The following is an 18,171-nucleotide window of genomic DNA, read 5'->3' as shown; positions in this document are numbered from 1 at the left end:
GGCACGTGGGCCCTAGAGCGGGAGGGCTTCAGTAATTGTGGTGTGCTGGCTTAGTTGCTCCATGGCATGTAGGATCTTCCCTGACCAGGGATTGAACCTGTGTCCCCTTCATTGGCAGGCGGATTCTTAACCACTGCACCACCAGGGAGGTCCCTCATGTTAATTTTATGTACTTCTTTTGGGGTCAGGGTAAGTAGATTTTTATCGAGATTTTAATAGATTGAGAAATATGGATTTAAGAGTACTATTTAAAGACAAAGGGAATCAGTCATAAAATTAAAATAGAGCATATGTCTTTTAAATTGATAGAGGAAAAGAGAAAAAAAATCCATTTATTATAGTAAATGTTTATGAAATATAGTCCTCATCTAAAAGAAAAGTCACAGATTGTATAAATAAAACAAAGTCTAAATTAAATGATATATTGTCCACAAGAGACACTTCTAAAAGCAGCATGAATTGAAATGCAAAGGATTCTCAGTCAAGCCTCCAGATGTGAATGTTGCCCAGGTGATACTTTGACTGCAAACTTGTGAGATCCTAATTAAAGGACCCAGCTAAGCCATGCTGGACTCCTGACACATGAAAACTGTGAGATAATAAATGTATTATTTTCAGCTGCTAAAAAAAAAAAAAGAAAAATGCAAAGGATGGACAAAAAACATTCTAGAGAAATGTATACAATATGCATCTAGGTGTAAATTGAAAGTTTTTGATAGTTGCCTTCTAAATTTAAGCTTGAACCAAGACTATCAAGGTTATCACCTCTAGATATTATCTATCCTTATATCAGTCTGACATTTTTGTTATTACATTATTTTCATTTTAAAATTATTACTGAGATTTTTTTTCAGCCTTATTGAGGTATACGTTATAAATAAAGGAAATTCCCTGGCGGTCTAGTGGTTAGGACTTTGTGCTTTCACTGCGGAGGGCAAGGGTTCAATCCCTGGTTGGAGAACTAGGATCCCACAAGTCAAGCAGTGCAGCCAAAAAAAAAAAAAAAAGACAAATAGATTTGTAAGCTATGTAACTGTACATTGTGAAAATATTCCCTTCATCAAGCTAATTAGTACATCCATCACCTCACAGATTTACCTTTCTTTTTCTTTTTTCTTAGAACATTTTTAAATTTAATTTTATTTATTTTTGGCTGCATTGAGTCTTCGTTGCTGAGTGCGTGCTTTCTCTAAGTAGTGGCGAGTGGGGGCTACTCTTTGTTTTGTGGTGCATGGGCTTCTCATTGATGTGGCTTCTCTTGTTGCGGAGCATGGGCTCTAGACATGCGGGCTTCAGTAGTTGAGGCTTGTGGGCTCAGTAGTTGTGGCTCACGGGCTATAAAGCACAGGCTAGTAGTTGTGGTGCATGGGCTTAGTTGCTCTGAGGCATGTGGGATCTTCCCGGAAGAAGGATCAAACCCGTGTCCCCTGCATTGGCAGGCCGATTCTTAACCACTGCGTCAGCAGGGAAGTCCTCTTAGTGAGAACATTTAAGTTCTACTCTCTTAGCAAATTTCAATTAATACAGTACGGTGTTATCAACTGTAGTTACCATGTTATACTTTAGAACCTCAGACCTTATTCATCTTATAGTTGAAAGTTTGTACCTTTTCACCAACCAATCCATATTTCCCTCATCCCCCCAGCTCCTGGCAGTCACTTTTTTTACGTTCTGTTTCTGTGTTTGACGTTTGTTTTTTTTCAGATTCCACGTATATAAGGGATAGCACGAAATATTTATCTTTCTCTGTCTAACTTATTTCACTTAGCATAATGCCCATTAGGTTTATCCATGTTGTTGCAAATGACAGGATTTCCTTCTTTTTAAAGACAATAAAATCCCATTGCGCATATATACCACATTTTCTCTACCCATCACCCACTCATCAGTGGACAGACACAGGTTATTTCCTTACCTTTGCTATTGTGAATAATGTTGCTACTTCATTTGAGGTGCTAGCTCATTGTGGTTTTAATTTGTATTTCCTTGACTTTTTAATGTACTTGTTGGCCAGCTGTATGTCTTCTTGGGGAAAATGTCCATTTAGGTTCTTAATTTTTATTTCTTTATTATTAATGGGATGAAACATTTTTTTCATAGAAAAAATGTATTAATACTGAAATTTGATAGATGTGGTTTCCTGAATTTTATTTCAATTTTTTGTGTAATTAGAATTTCTTTTGACCTTAATAATAAAGGTAACAGATGCTGGTTGAAAAAAAATGACAAAATAGCAAAGTGCTGAACGATAGGCGTTCCCTGTTTTCTTCATACCGTCCTCTCTCTTACTTCACAGCAGTAAGCTCATTACTAGGTTGTATAGTTTTTCAAATGTTTTAAATCTACACTTACATAGATACCTCTCCCCAGCACTCCCCATATACACACACAGAGGACTGTATCACATGTAATTTTTCAGCCGCTCCTTTAATGCTATGTTTTGAACCTTTTGACATTTCAGTACATGCTCTTTTAATGGCTGCCTAGAAATCCATTGTACACACGTGTCATACAGTACTTTATTTGCCCAGTCCTGTATTCTTTTGAAATATTTGTTGTTATGATGCAGCTCAAACATGCCTTACATAACTATTCTCATATTTTTTGCTCTGAGTAAAGAAAAATCTAAAAATCTTTAAAAATTATTGCCTTTAACAAAAAGGGAAAGATAAAAAGAAATTTTCATCGTTATAAATTATCTACAGGAATAAGAGGAAAAAAGGACTACTCATGATGGGACTTTTGATGAGTGTGTAGTACCTCTTAGCTGCATGACTCTGCCTGCAAGAGCTTTCTTGGTTTCTCTTCCTGACTTTCCAAAACGGAGTCATGCATTAAGAGAGGAATTAGATGGAAAAAGACCAGAGCTGTGGTTAAGGAGAAAGGTGTCGTATCCAGACTGTGTGGTGGGTGAAAAAGCTGATGCTAGGTCCTGGAGACTGTTTTGCAAGAAGCAAGAAAAGAGTAGAACAAGTGCATCTAAAATAACTTTTCCTAACCAATCCTGCTATATAAAGTGTCTGGTTCCAAAAGAGCCACATTCTGAAAAGAAGTATTGGAAAAGTTGACATTTAGAAAAGAGAGAAGGATTCTGTTCCTTTCTTCTAAAATAATATTTACAAATGCAGAGTTGGTAAATCTCCCCAGATTAAGCCACTGTGCAATACCTGTTTCTTCTTTATTTTAAAATCAGTTATGCGTTTATTCATATTTTTATTCTTTCAGATAAACATCCAACTTTTTAAACAAAAATATTCAAGCATAAAACAAGTTGAGAGGATAATGCAATGAACACCACCGTACCCATTATCTTAATGCAATAATTGTCATTTTGTATGTGTATGAACCATTGGAGAGTTGTAGCTATCATCCTTAAGGTTAAATCTCTTAAAAAATTCTGCAGAAGCATACCATTATTACAGTATTCCTAGTGTTCCATATCTAATATCTAGCCTGTACTTTGATTTCTTTCCAATATAAAGCACACACATGTGAGTCTAGAGAACAGCTACCAAAATCTGTCCTTTGGGGACCAGAGTCCAAAATGAGGAGACAGCATTTCAAACAAATAAGTGCTATCAGTTGATGTGATAAATATCTGTGCAGAGATAGTAAGGAAGGGAGTGTGCAGTTTTATCTGAGTGAGGCAGGAGGATAAGAAATACTTGATGCTACCGGTTGGGGGATTGTTAAGAAATACTTGATTCCACAGGTCACATTTCCTCTAGTTCTCTAGAGGTGAATTGGTGTTTTAGAGGCAAATTGAATGGGGGAGGGTTGAATGACCAGAGAGCTTTCTATGTTGAAGTTGCTACTTGAGAAAGATGAAGCTGCTTAAAATAGCCTGGAGGAAGCAAGGCTGGGGGGTAGGGCTGGTGTGGGGAGTCCTGTTGTTGTAAGCCACATTCAGTAAAATTTGGCCAAGGCTAGGAGCTGGAGGCCTTGCTCGCTGCTCTGAAAAATGTGAATTTTGCTCTGGGGATTAGTGGTTCCCAGCTTCCTTTACCAAGCTGATCTTTGAATCTTTATGGGGTTTTTAGCTGCAGACCTGAGGGAACCATGCAGGGGTTAGTTTAGGATCTGTGGTTTTCTAAAACCCCCTTGGGTCATGTTGATGTTTAGCCAGGTGCTGTGTGGAATACAGCCTAAAGCAATGAGATTTGCATTAAAATGAGTGCCATAAATAACTGCATTGTCTAATAACTTGAAATTTGGGCTTCTCAATTTGAAACTGAGAAACGGACTTTGTGATTTTATTTTAATCAATTTAAAATTTAAAACTGAAGCGAAGTGAAGTATTTTCCTATTAAATACAACTTTATTTTGGTACCACATTTTACTTTAACCATTGAATATTTAGCATTGAATTGAGATTCATTAAGTATAAAATATACACTAAATTTCATAGGTTTTATACAAAAAAGTAAAATATCTCTGATAATTTTTGTATTAATTCCATGTTGAAATATGTTTGATATGGTGGCTTAAATAGAAATATGTTAAAACTTATTTCACCTGCTTCTTTTTACCTAAAGGAAACACCTCCTAAAAACTTTAAAATGATTTCTGTAGCCCACGTTGTATTTCCATTGGACAGTGCTTCCTTAGAACAATATGAAGGTTTGGGAGTGCTGCATTCTGGAAGCCAGTCCCAGTTCTGAGATTAATTTACTAAGGGTACAAGATGAAAGATTAGGTTCTGAAAATGTTTGTTATCTAACATCCATTAGAATGTGATCTCCTTAAGAGCTGATACTTTTTCTCTCCTATTAACCATGCCTAGAGCTTGTTATGGGTACTCTATAAATATTTGTTGAATGAATGTACTGAGGCAGAGCAGTAGGAAATGGGGAACACAGGGATAAATAGAAGAGATTTTAAGGAATAGAATCTACTCAACTTCGTGCCTGAATTTGGGTCTTGAACGAGGAGGCTTCTTAGAAGACTCACTAGGTGGATCTGGGTGTTAAAGCAGGCCCCAAGGATGAGGTAATTCATTAACTTTTAGATGTGGTTCAGTTTTAATTGTCAGGTGAAGATGTCCAGTTGGTGGATGACTGAATCTGACATTCAGGAGAGATATCTTGTCTTGATGTGAGAGTCAACAGCAAACAAGCGCAGACTGAAGGGCAAGCATGTGGATAAACAGGGCAGTTGGAGAGGAGGCAAAGGGAAACACTGTCATTTATAAGTGGGCAGGGAAGCCAGCCAGGGAGACTGAAATGATGGGCAGAGAATTGAAGGGAGGGTCCTCAGGGAGCAATGGTATGAAAAGATATTCTTCAAGTCCATTGAATTTGGTATTGGACTACATTGGTGAATCTTGGGTAGTTTCAGTGAGGTGGTGGGAGCCGAAGCCGAATTAGAATGGGTTGAAGAGTGCAGGATAGGGTGATTGCAGTTTGGAGGATGTTCTTTGTAAAATAGGACACTGAGGTAGGGTGGGAGCTAAATATTTCTGGAAGATTTTGTTTCCTTAAGATAGAAAAGATTTAAGTTTGTTATAGCCTGTAGGGAAGGAGGTAGACGGGGAAATATTTACAGATCTTTGGCTCCAGAATGCTCTCTGATTTTCCCATTAGGAATGTGTAAATACCTCTGTGCATATCATCACCAGCTAAATGCTGAATAAATACTCAGTATTCTTGGAGATTATGTTCTTATTCTTAGAAGGTCTAAATGGAAATAGACATTTTCTGCAAAGGAAAACACTGGAGGAAGGGAATAGAGACCCAAGGCCACATGGGCGATGTGGAAAGAACTAAAGCTGAAACCTGTCTTGGTGCCTTGTAGGATCATGAATTAACTAGTTATCTGATGGCCTTCTGGAGGGAGTTAGATGAGGCAAGGTCCTTAAATATTATCTTTGATCATGAGGGAGCATTCCAGGTGGGGTGACTTGATAGAAGTTAAACCCTAGTGGAAAACAGGATTATACAAATCTCCTGAAATCTTGGGGAGCATCTAAGAGCCATTAACCAAAAAAAAAAAAAAAAAGTACATATAAATTGCATTTGTAAAAGGTAGTGTGATTGGATTAAATAATCTGCAATTTGTATTTGTATGTTGTTCTTTTAACTGTTTTTTAAATTAATATGGCACTTCATATTGGGGTATTATTTAATACCAAGAAGTTTTCACTGAATCTTAGTCTCCTAATTATATGAAACTAGCGATTTTGAGGAAAAAGTTATGCTAGCAGGTAAAACATATCAGGGTTATCCAGAAGTAAAGAGGGTTCTAAGCCATGGAACATATGCAGGGGGAAATAGACAGTGACCTCCGACTGCTTCCTTAAGAACTAGATGCTAGATTGGGTTCCGGTTTTACTTCTTTCCTTAATAACTTTGTGTGAACCCATTATGCACATACTGAATTTGGAGATTGTTATGATATTTTGAGTAGCAGTGCTATACTACTACAGCTCACAAACAGATTAATAAAAGTAGGCCAGTCAGCTCAGAAAGATAATTCCCACAATCTAACAAAAGAAACTACCGTAGGAACTGTGTTGTTCTTTTCAGTTCTAAGCATCTATGGCAATTTTAGTTCAGTAAGCGTTAGTAAATATTAGTAAATAAAGGAATTTGTTATAAATGTTAATACTTGCTGCTGTCATGATTATTTGTAGGACGGTGCATTGGGTTAAACACTAGGACCTTGTGACTAACACTAGGACTTGGGCCTTTAAATTTTGGCTCAGAGCACTGATCTGACTTTGGCTAGTGACTTAACCTTATCAGAAACTTCCTTATTAGAAGACAGGAGAAGTGAATACCTTTTTTTTTTTGGTTGCACCGCACAGCTTGCAGTATCCTCGTTCGCCAACCAGAGATCGAACCCAGCCGGTGGCAGTGAAAGCACGAGTCCTAAGCACTGTACTGCCAAGGAATTCCCGTGAATACATTTATCTCAGTAGGAAAAGTAGATGAGATAATTCATATAAAGTGCTTACAGTGCTGCCTGGCAAGGGTCACATGCTCAGTACATAAATAATAGCTCAGTACATAAATAAGAAATATTCTTTTCTTAATTGTGGATTTGAGACTGGAGTTATTTGGTTTTTGCTATGTATTGAAGGACATGTAGAGAAAGAACTACCACATACATATTTTTCCCTTAAATAGTTCATTTCTACATGTATTAAGGTCCAACACTTATAAATAAGTATATGTTGTTTGATTTAATCCCCAAAATCAACCTGTTCAGTGCTATTACTAGTCTTGACTAATCTTTTTAAAATTTATTTTTTTATTGAAGCATAGTTGAGTTACAGTGTTGTGTTAATTACTGCTGTACAACAGTGACTCAGTTATACATATACATATATATACACATTCTTTTTCATATTCTTTTCCATTATGGTTTATCACAAGATATTGAATATAGTTCCCTGTGCTATAGAGTAGGGATTTATTTTTTTAATAATTTTTTTAAATCCTGAGAAATTATTGTTCTTATTTTTAAATTGAAGTATAGTTGATTTATAATATCATGTTAGTTTTAGGTGTACAGCATAGCAATTCATACACACACACACACACACACACACACACATATTCTTTTTCAGATTCTTTTCCCTTATACATTATTACAAAATATTGAGTATAGTTCCCTGTGCTATACAGTAGGTCCTTGTTGGTTATCTGTTTTATAAGTTACTCCCAGTCTTGATTTATCTTAAAGAAACTGAAGCTCAAAAAGGCTCCTGTAGAGCAAGGACTCGCTCTACACCACGTAGTTGGTAGGCAATGGGAGAGTTACCAGTTTGATTCCAGTAAAGCTCACGCTATTAAAAATATATGAAACAGTTAAGGTACATGAAAAGTGTAAAGAATATTACACTGGGGACTTCCCTGGCGGTCCAGTGGTTAAAACTGCGAGCTTCCAATGCTGGGGGCGTGAGTTTGATCCCTGGTAGGGGAATTGAGATCCCACATGCCGTGAGGTGCTGACAAAAAAAGAAAATGCACTGAACATGAGAGTTGGTTATTAACTTTAAGCATGGATAGGATTGTTCATGAAGAGTGTTAAGAACAAAAAATCAGTGGGTTTTGATTTCGAATAGGCTCAGGGACACACACCCATGGCCAACCGACACACGGGAGAGTGAGGCCAGGGGAGAGGTAGATTTTAGTTTCAGTTGAGGAGCTTCTTGGGGATCTACAAAAGAGCAAGTTAGGCCTTAATATTTAAGGAATGATTGGATTTGGCAGTTGAGAACTCACTTATAACCTTGGGGGGTAACTACTTAAGATATTTGAATGATGAGGCAATTTGATGGGGTGATAACACAGGCAGATTTGGGGTTTGACAGGTTTTTTTGTCTTTTGTTGTTTTTACATGAATTAGCCCATTTATTATAGGCTAGCGATGTTACAAATGGTGGACCTTCCCCTGGTCTTTCTGTTCCTTCAGTCAGGCTGGTGTTGTAGGTCCGGGCATCACCTGCGACTTTTTCAGGAAGCACAGTGCCAGATCCCCAAAGCTCATCCCTTCATTTTGGTTTTGCCACCAGAGAAGCAAGTGTACTTGGCTAGCTGGCTAATTTCAATTTTCTTCACCATCTTCCTGAGGGAGGCACCATAATGGGCCTGTAGTTACTGATAATCCTGACCTTAGTGCCTTTAGCATTGTCGCCACAAACCAGGTACGAGCCCACAGAGCGGGTTTTTATCTTTTTGACAGGGAATAAATTATACTAGCTCCTAGCTCCAGAGGAAGAGGTCTAGGACAAGGTCATCTGTGACGAGAGAGGTTTAGCTCTTAGGTCAGTTTTGTATACATTTGGAACTAATCTGCAATTAAGTTGGTTTTTGATTAAATAGAAGTAGTCCCTCCCCTTAGTAACTCTCTTCCTTTGCCCCACCCCCAAGTTAAAGGATTTACTTTGGATTCTAAGACCCTGTGGCCAAATGAGGGTGGAGTTTTTGTTTGGGGATAAGAATAAAAACATTTGAAAAGCTGTCTGGGTCTGAAGGAGAGAATTGAGAAACATCTCAAGTTTCTGCCATGGCTCCTATTCGGCGCAAGCTTGGAAAAGCCATAAGGCCAGATGGCACCGAGGTAGGGCAGGTGGGGACGTGTGCTGACCCAGTTCCTTAAACTTCCCCTCTCCCGGCTGACCCAGCCCTGCCTTTCTATGGCCTTTGAACCCCTCACCGGGTGGCTATAGGCAAACTGGAGAAACAGAGATCAGAGGCAAAGCTCAAAGAATGTGAGGCCTACAAAACTTGGTAGGGCAAGTTTTTCCCTTTTTATGCCTAAAAAAAAAGGAAAAAGAGAACTTAATGGCTGGGATTCTGGAATAGATAATTTCACTGCTCTAGGAAAATAAGGTAGCTGTTTTGCAGGTGCCCTTTGAAGGAAGATATTTTTGGTGTATGTGTGTTAAATGTTTATTTTAGAATCTCCTTAGGTGGATCTTTGGTAAGTAGCTGATTCATCTTTACTTTTTATTTAGGTTTGGTTTTGCTAACAAGCAGTCATGGTGAGCATTGTGTGGTGGTAGATTGCAGAGCAGGGCTGACCTCCATGCTTCTTTTTAGGGAATGTGGGAGGGAAAATACAATATCAGGCATGATTGTGTCATCTTAAAGTCAAAATTAATGGAGGCTCCAGTGGGTCTCCCTCAAATTTTTCTCTAAGCACTCAATTTTCAGGTTGAGAATGTAGAAAGTGTCACTTCTGATTAGGAATAAATACATCATGGGCTGTTCCTCCTGTTCTACATGTTAGTTTTTAAAATTGTTTTTTTCCTCAAAGCAGGTGAAAATGGGGGGGGGGGTGGTCAGGGTGAAAAAAATCTTAGATATTACAAGGGGACCACAGTATATAAACAGATACCCACAATAGCTGTGGTATTAAGATCTCATAGGGAGGGATATTAGGGAGAAAATTTTTTTAAATTAATTTATTTATTGGCTGTGTTTGGTCTTTGTTGCTGCACATGGGCTTTCTCTAGTTGCAGTAAGCAGGGGGCTACTCTTTGTTGCAATGCGTGGGCTTCTCATTGTGGTGGCTTCTCTTGTGGAGCACGGGCTCTTGGTGCACAGGCTTCAGTTGCAGCATGTGGGCTCAGTAGTTGTGGCTTGCAGGCTCTAGAGCTCAGGCTCAGTAGTTGTGGCACATGGGCTTAGTTGCTCCGTGGCATGTGGGATCTTCCCGGACCTGGGCTCGAACCGGTGTCCATTAGGAATTCTTAACCACCGCGCCACCAGGGAAGTCCCGGAAAAAATGTTTTAAAAGACTCCTGCAGGGACTTCCTTGGCTGTCCAGTGGTTAAGACTCAGCGCTCAGATTCAGTCCCTAGTTGGGGAACTAAGATCCCACATGCCCTGTGGCGCGGCCAAAAAAATTTAAAAAAAACTAAAAGACTCCTGCAGTAAGGGGTGAGAAAAAAATGAAAAGAAGGTTGAGAAACACGCCAATCTACCTGTTGAGTAAAGGGCATAGTCTTGTAGGACCACATCTCTGAACATGGTTTGAAAGTCTTTATTTTTTCATGTAATCTGGGTACCTGTTTCTTCATATAGGAAATGCAGCACGTATGGAATGTGAGCGTGTGTTGGGAGGAGCTACAATCAGATCCTGTCCAAAGGGCAGGGTCATTTCAGAATAAAATACCCCTTTGCTCAGTGCCATTTGAGCTCCTTCAAGGGTGGGTGTTAAGAGTATCCTGATGAGGGACGGCAGCCATGGCGGCCTTGCGACCCCCAAGAGGGCCTCCTCTCTGCCGCGCCTTCTCCGGCAGCGGCTATCAGCTCATCCCCCAGCGCAGTGCTGAGCGCAGGAATGCTGCGCCGAGCCGGGTCTCAAGATTCTGCCCTCCAAGAAAATCTTGCCATGATAGGATCGAGCCCCCAGATAAATATTCAAACCTTCGACCTGTTCACTTTTACATCCCTGAAAATGAATCACCAGTGGAACAAAAGTTAAGAGAATTAAGACAAGAAACACAGGAATGGAACCAGCAGTTCTGGGCAAACCAGAATTTGACTTTTCATGAGGCTTTGAGATGGGCCACTTCTCAGGAAATCCACATCCACACTTCTCCAGAAGGAAAAACGGCAAGATGAAGAAAGGGGGTTCTGATAGCTGTCTTCTTTTAGGGAAAAGAAGAATTTATTCCCTCAAGACTAAAAGCCAAAGGCCTGGAACTGAAAGCGGAATCAGATCGGGAAGCAACATTGAATGCAGAAGCAATGGCTGACTTTTACAAGGAATTTTTTTTAAGTAAAAATTTTCAGAAGCACATGTATTATAACAGGGACTGGTGCAAGCGTAATTTTGCCATCACCTTCTTCATGGGAAAAGTGGCCCTGGAGAGGATGTGGAACAAGCTTAGACTGAAACAAAAGAAGACCAGCAATTGGGAGCCCGCTCTGACCCATCCACCCGGCGTCCGAGTTTCCATGAGAAGCAGCTGCTTATAGGAGCTCTTTTGCCAAGGGCTCTAACACCTGTGAGTGCAGGGCAGGCTGGAGGATGTGGGTCCTGCTGAGGCCCACGTGGCTCTGTCCTGACTGGATTCCAAGCTGACTCTTGGTCACGAAAGTGGAGTGCCTTTTTTCTGTGTTTTTGAATTATACCTATTTGAAAGAGATATAAAATATAAATATAAAATATAAAAATATTAATAAAATTTCACTTGAAACGTTTGACTCCACTCACGGGGATGATTAGGAAGCTGGCTGCGGTGTTATGGCCTCACCGGACCGGTAGGCCCAGGTTATTACGGGTCCCCAGGTCCAGGCAGCTGTCCTGGGAGGCACGCACACAGACCTGAAAGCAGGTGCGGCTCCTCCGTCAGACCCCAGGGGACAGCAGAGGTGCCTGCGGGGAACTTTTCTCCATTTACCCCAGTGAGGCAGAGCCTGTTTCCAAAGGTTTCCGGAACAGCTTGTCGTGAATCATGTCCCTCTGTTTCAGTTCTTGTAAAATCGGCATTGTTTGAAATAGGATTATGTGGTTATAGCATGATGACGCTCTCTTCGTACTGTGTCCTGGAGCTGGGGGGTGGGGGAGGAGCCTGCCTCAGCAGCGGGGACGCGGCCTTCAGAGCCAGGGCACACGCCTATCCTCTGAGGACAGACGAGACATTTGGATTTTACCGAAAGCCACTTGGCAAGCAGTTTTTATTCCAAAATGGTGTGTGATAGTAGAGTGGAAAGGCTGGATTTCTTCTGTGGTTTATAAACTGCTGCCCCCGGAGGTGACCTCCAAGGAGGCATTCCAGGGACAGAGGAAGCACATCATCTGCCTGCCATGCGCATCCCCACCCCAGGCTCTTAAGGGCCATGTGGATGGACGAGGGTGATGGTGAAGAGGAAAGCCAAGCGCGGCTGAGCGTGGTGGTTCCAGGTGAACACGGTGTGGTCCATCAGCTCCATGGGCTGTTAACCCAGGTGTCTACAGAGGTCCCCAGGGAGTGGAGCGCGTGCATCAAGCAGCGTGGGACACGAGTTTCACAGAAACAACCCCATCTCACTCATCACGCCACTGTCTCTGCTAAGCACAACCTGTCACCAGCCCTGTGACACTGTGTGCGTCTGCAGAGAAACACCAGCAGGGTTAGGGGACCGGGCGGGGCCCTGGTTCCATGTACCCAAGCCCAGAGGTGTGAACCATTTTCTAGCTTGTAGTTCTTTCTCCCATTCCATCAAACTCACGGACTGATTTTCAGGTCACTTAAGGTCTTCTCCTGGCAACTTCCAGTGCTGTTTCTAATTCGTTTTGCACATCAATTCTTAGAGATTTTGAAAGTGACTTTCCATAGAAACCAATTATAAACTGTTAAGGATACCTCATGTTGTATGTTACCATCTCTGTGAGGGCAGAGGAGGAGTATGGAAAGTGGGCATGTGTTTGTCACCTGTGGGACTAGTGAATGACCTCGCAGATGCAGGTGTGAAGAGTCATCCTCTGAGGTGTTGAGATCCTGATGTCCCAGAGCGGTTAGCCTGGTGCTGCAGACAGATCGTTTACGGGATCACTGAGCAAACGGATTCTGCCCTTCACCTGGTGGCGTGTGACCCACAACCAGTATTTATCTTGTCCAAGAACTTTTACCGGCCATAGCTCTTCCTGCACGTTTCATGATTTACCTCCTCGGGGCTCCTAGGGGCAGGGCTCCTGAGGTTTCAAGGAACAGAAACTTAAATCAAGTAAGCTCTGGTCAAGGGTTAGGGGCAAGTAACTGGTAGGAGCCAGAGATCTCCAGCACTGGGGAAAGCCCTCCAGCCAGGGACTGTTACATCCCTGGCCTGGGCCCTCGGGGTGACGGGGTGACGCAGTGCTGGGCAGAGACTCAAGGTTCTCATCCCCACCGGAGCCCCTCAGAGGTACAGCCAGGAGACGCTGCTGTCACAGTCCCAAGGATGCTTTAAGAGTGACTTCAAGATGAGCCCAAAGCAACATACATTCTATATTCAGACAAGAGCAAGCATAAGTGGCTCTTAGACTTTGTGAAGTAAAAATGGTGAAAGGAAAGTTTCCTTTAAGGAAGGAGCGGCGCTCGAAGTGGCTGTGTCTTGGGCTGGGAGGTTCGGAGGAAATTTCGGGTGTCTCAGCAGTGATAGGAAGACAGCAGAGGCCAGGGTGCGATGCAAAGCACCCCCACGTCCCAGTGTCCAGAGTCCCAAGTGGGTCTCCTGCAAATGTTTGTACTCGACCTAGTGGTGGTCAGACTGAGGACTGGAGAAGCATTTTACAACTCAGCACTTAAGTATGGTTGAAATACAGTAACTGTATGTTGTCTTTTTTTAAATAATTTAATTTAATGCCAAAATGGTTACTTGCCTCAGGGTGTAAGCCGTGTTGCTAGCTTCTTAAATGCTTAGTGAATTAACGAGAAATGACAGTGCTGTTTTCCTCTTTCTTGGATTCTTAAACATTTAAGATTAAATGACTGTGATAAATGTTACTTTGGGTCACAAATAAATGCAAATAAATTTTTTATTGGAGTGTAGTTGATTGACAATGTTGTGTTAGTTTCAGGTGTACAGCACAGTGATTCAGTTATACATATATATGTATGTATCTGTATTCTTTTTTCAATTACTTTCCATTACAATTTATTACAAGATATTGAATATAGCTACCTGTGCTGTACAGTAAATCCTTGTTGTTTAGCAGATAAATTTTAATTAAGGTTATTTTGACCCTAAATTTGAATGTCAAGTTTTAAAAAAATTTAGATTGTTTTAAGATGATTCTTTGTCACAGCCATATTTAAATAAAGTATTTTTGTAGACTTTTAAATAATTACAGAAAAGAAAAAAAAAAAAGAGTATCCTGACGATAGGAATGTGGAAAAATGACAAAATGGAGGGGGCCTGGGAACTACTGGTCCCAGATCTGATCTAAGGAGTTCACTGTTCCTGTTAGTTCAGAGTGCGAACAACCTGTAATCTTGGAATGGCTATGGAATGGAAGACAGAGAACTAGGGGACTTTGAATCACTTACTGTCTTTTAAACTGTACCCTTGGGTCCTTTTGGAGTAGCAGAGAACAGGAGTGGGACTGAGGGAGATGGGGGTTGGAGGAGGAGAAAAAGAGACACAAACACAGGTGGGTAGGTGGCATGAGTTTGGTGACCCCAGAGTGTACATGAAACTTGAGGGCATAAAACAGCCACCATTCCAATATGCTTGAAACACTTCACTTCCTTCAGAGAGTCGGCTTCTGTTTAGAGATAGATGTTAACAATAATAATTTGAGATTCAAGATGGATGTTCAGGAAATACACTATGCCTAAACAGATTAAATGCCAATAAAATCTTCATTAAAAAAATGAAGCCACTGGGGCCTATTTCAATTAGTAGTTTGGAATAGCGCTCACGGCCACAGATCCTTCCAGCTCACTAGGTATGTGCATTTCGTCCCAACCCTTGCTCAGCTGGTCACACTGATGGTTTAGTCTACTCTGGTGGGTGTATTTACACCACAAAAGTTGGCCAACCCTACAAAACAGGGCTTCCTCCCCACCACTTCCCAAGTTGATTGTTAGACATTTACCAGAATACCACTGAGGACAGTTTCTATAAGATAAATGTTGACAGTTGTATGTAGCCTTCCTGAAATATCTTAAATATTAGCAAATACATATCTGCAGTCTTCCTTATGCTCTAATTTGTTTGTAACTTGATACTACATGAACTATTCTGCTTTTAGGTTTTTTCACTTACTATACCCTAGAATCTTTCCAGAGAGTGCTTTGTCAATTTTGATTTAATTTTAAAGGAAATACATTAAAAAGTCAAAACAATGTTTAATCAGATCTGGGTCTAAATAGTTCCCAAACCTTTGCTATTTTCTCACTGTTAGGTATTGCTCCTAAACCCTTCATATTCACCATTAGTCTCTTTTGTATTCTTCCAGAGTTTCTTTATGCAAATATGGATGTGTATATTATTTCTTTTTATACAAAAAAAATATTTCATATACAAGTTTTATAGTTTTTTAAACATAATATATTTTTGCACATCTTTACCTATTAGCTAATGGAACTTTTTATCATTCTTTTTTATAGTTGCAAGGCATTGTGTAGCCGTATCACAATTGAATTAGTCTGCTACAGATGGACATTGGGATATTTTCACTTATTTGTTAAAATATACAAAGCTGTCAAAATGTAATTATATGCAGGTATAACTAGGATAAATTTCAAACTGCTATATTGAAATTGCACTTAATTTTGATAATTATTGCCACATTACCCTCCATAGGGTTGCACCGTTTTGTACTTCCACCAGCATTCTATGAAAGTTTATCTCCCCACAGCTTGCCCAACGGTCTAGGTGGTCAAACTTTTTCATTGCTATTCTGATGAATAAAAAATGTTATATGTGTCATTTTAATTTGCATTTCTTTTAATGTTGAGCACCTTTTCACAGTGTCTTCATCAGGGTTGTATGAAGATTAAATGAGTTATTGCAAGTAAGGAGTATACTAGAATACAGCTAACCTTTTTTTGAATTATAACTAATGTAATGAAATTGTGCTCTCTCTTAGTGATAGCTCATCGTCACTGTGTTCGAGTCATATTATCTCATCTAATTCCCATCACAATCATACACGATCTCTTAAAAGGATGAAACTATAGTTTAGTCTAAGTAGCATCTCCTGGGTCACACAATTCCTAAGGATTGCTCTCTTCCTTTCCCCATCTTAGTGTTCAAGATTAACCAGTAATAGCATGTAGGTTGGTATCTTTTCTTTTCAACACTTCTATTTAAAAACAAACCTATATATACTTTATTTAGATATATCTATTTAAATAAGTTGATTTTATGTGTTTTTTATTTTTTTAGGGTTTTTTATTTGCTTGTTTTGGCTGCATTGGGTCTTGGTTGCTGCGCGCAGGCTTTCTGTAGTCGCAGCAAGCAGGAGCTACTCTTCGTTTGAGGTGTGTGGGCTTCTCATTGTGGGGCTTCTCTTGTTGTGGAGCACTGGCTCTAGGCTCATGGGCTTCAGTAGTTGCAGTGCGTGGGCTCAGTAGTTGTGGCACGTGGGCTCAGTAGTTGTGGCTCGCAGACTCTAAGAGCAGGCTCAGTTGCTCCGTGGCATGTGGGATCTACACAGACCAGGGATCAAACCCGTGTCTCTTGCATTGGCAGGTGGATTCTTAACCACCCTGCCAAGAGGAAAGTCCCTATGTATTTTTCTTAAATTGAGGTATAGTTTATTTAAAATATTATATTAGTTTCAGGTATACAACATAGTGATTCAAAATTTTTATATAGATTATATGCTCCATTTAAAGTTATTATAAAATATTGGTTACATTCCCTGTCCTGTACACTAGATCCTTGTAACTTATTTTATACATAGTAGTTGATACCTCTTAATTCCCTACCCCATCTTAACCCTCCCCGCTTTCCTCTTCCTAGTGGTAACCACTAGTTTGTTCTCTACATCTGGGATTCTGTTTCTATTTTGTTATATTCATTTGTTTTATTTTTTTAGGTATCACATGTAAGTGATATCATACACTAATTGTCTCTCTCTGTCTGACTTATTTCACTAAGCCTAATATTCTCCAAGTCTATCCATGCTGTTGCAAATGGCAGAATTTCATTCCTTTTTATGGTTGAGTACATTCCATTGTATATAATATACCACATTTTCTTTATCCATTCATCTGTTGATGGACACTTAGGTTGCTTCCATATCTTGGCTATTTAAATAATCCTGCTGTGAATATTAGGGTACATGTGTCTTTTTGAATTAGTGTTTTCATTTTCTTTAGATATATACCCAGGAGTGGAATCACTGATTCATATGGTAGTTTGTTGAGGAACCTTCATACTGTTTTCCATAGTGGCTGCACCAATTTATATTCCTACCAACAGTGTACTAGGGGTCCCTTTTCTTCACATCCTTGTCAACATTTGTTATTTGTGGTGTTCTTGATGATAGCCATTCTGATGTAAGGCTCATTGTGGTTTTAATTTGCATTTCTCTGATGATTAGTGGTGTTGAACATCTTTTCATGTGCCTGTTAGCCATCTATATGTCTTTGGAAAAATGTCTGTTCACACCTTCTCCCCCTTTTTTATTTGCTTGGGGTCATTTTTTGATCTTGAGTTGTATGAGCTGTTTATATAGTTTGGATAGTAACCCTTTATTAGTCATCATTTGCAAATATTTTCTCCCATTTAATAGGTTGTCTTTTTTTAATATTTCATTTTTTTCTTTATTTATTTAGCTGTGCTGGGTCTTATTTATGGCATGTGGAGTCTTCCTTGCAGCATGCAGGGTCTAATTCCATGACCAGGGATTGAACCTGGGCCCCCTGCATTGAGAGCAAGGAGCCTTAACCACTGGACCACAAGGGAAGTCCCTAGGTTGTCTTTTCATTCTGTTAATGGTTTCCTTTGCTGTACAAAGCTTTTTTTCTTCTTTTTTAAAATAAATTTATTTATTTATTTTATTTTTTATTTATTGGCTGCATTGGGCCTTCATTGCTGTGCACAGGCTTTCTGTAGTTGTGGAGAGCAGGGGGCTATTCTTCATTGCAGTGCACCGGCTTCTTATTGCGGTGACTTTTGTTGTGGAGCATGGGCTCTAGGCATGCAGGCTTCATTAGTTGCAGTGCATGGCTCGCTAGTTGTGGTGCACAGGCTTAGTTGCTGCGTGGCATGTGGGATCTTCCCAGACCAGGGCTTG

At 40.1% G+C, this 18,171-nt stretch overlaps 1 protein-coding gene and 1 pseudogene across 8 annotated transcripts in view; both read left to right on the top strand.

The window, feature by feature from the left end:
• The window catches only part of TET1 (tet methylcytosine dioxygenase 1), a 133,703-nt gene that overhangs the window by 56,015 nt on the left and 59,517 nt on the right, over nucleotides 1-18,171 (top strand). For 2 of the 8 annotated variants that reach the window (XM_057735364.1, XM_057735368.1), the window contains one exon: nucleotides 119-189. The exons of the other annotated variants lie outside the window; for them this stretch is intronic. In XM_057735364.1, coding sequence (XP_057591347.1) covers nucleotides 119-189 — 71 coding nt within the window. The remainder of the gene's footprint in view (nucleotides 1-118; nucleotides 190-18,171) is intronic. 8 annotated transcript variants of the gene reach the window in all.
• LOC130853456 (cytochrome c oxidase assembly factor 8-like) lies at nucleotides 10,602-11,347 on the top strand (annotated as a pseudogene).

This window comes from Hippopotamus amphibius, chromosome 5 (genome assembly GCF_030028045.1).
Source record: "Hippopotamus amphibius kiboko isolate mHipAmp2 chromosome 5, mHipAmp2.hap2, whole genome shotgun sequence".
Lineage (NCBI taxonomy): Eukaryota > Metazoa > Chordata > Mammalia > Artiodactyla > Hippopotamidae > Hippopotamus > Hippopotamus amphibius.
This window is presented reverse-complemented; position numbering and strand designations above follow the sequence as displayed.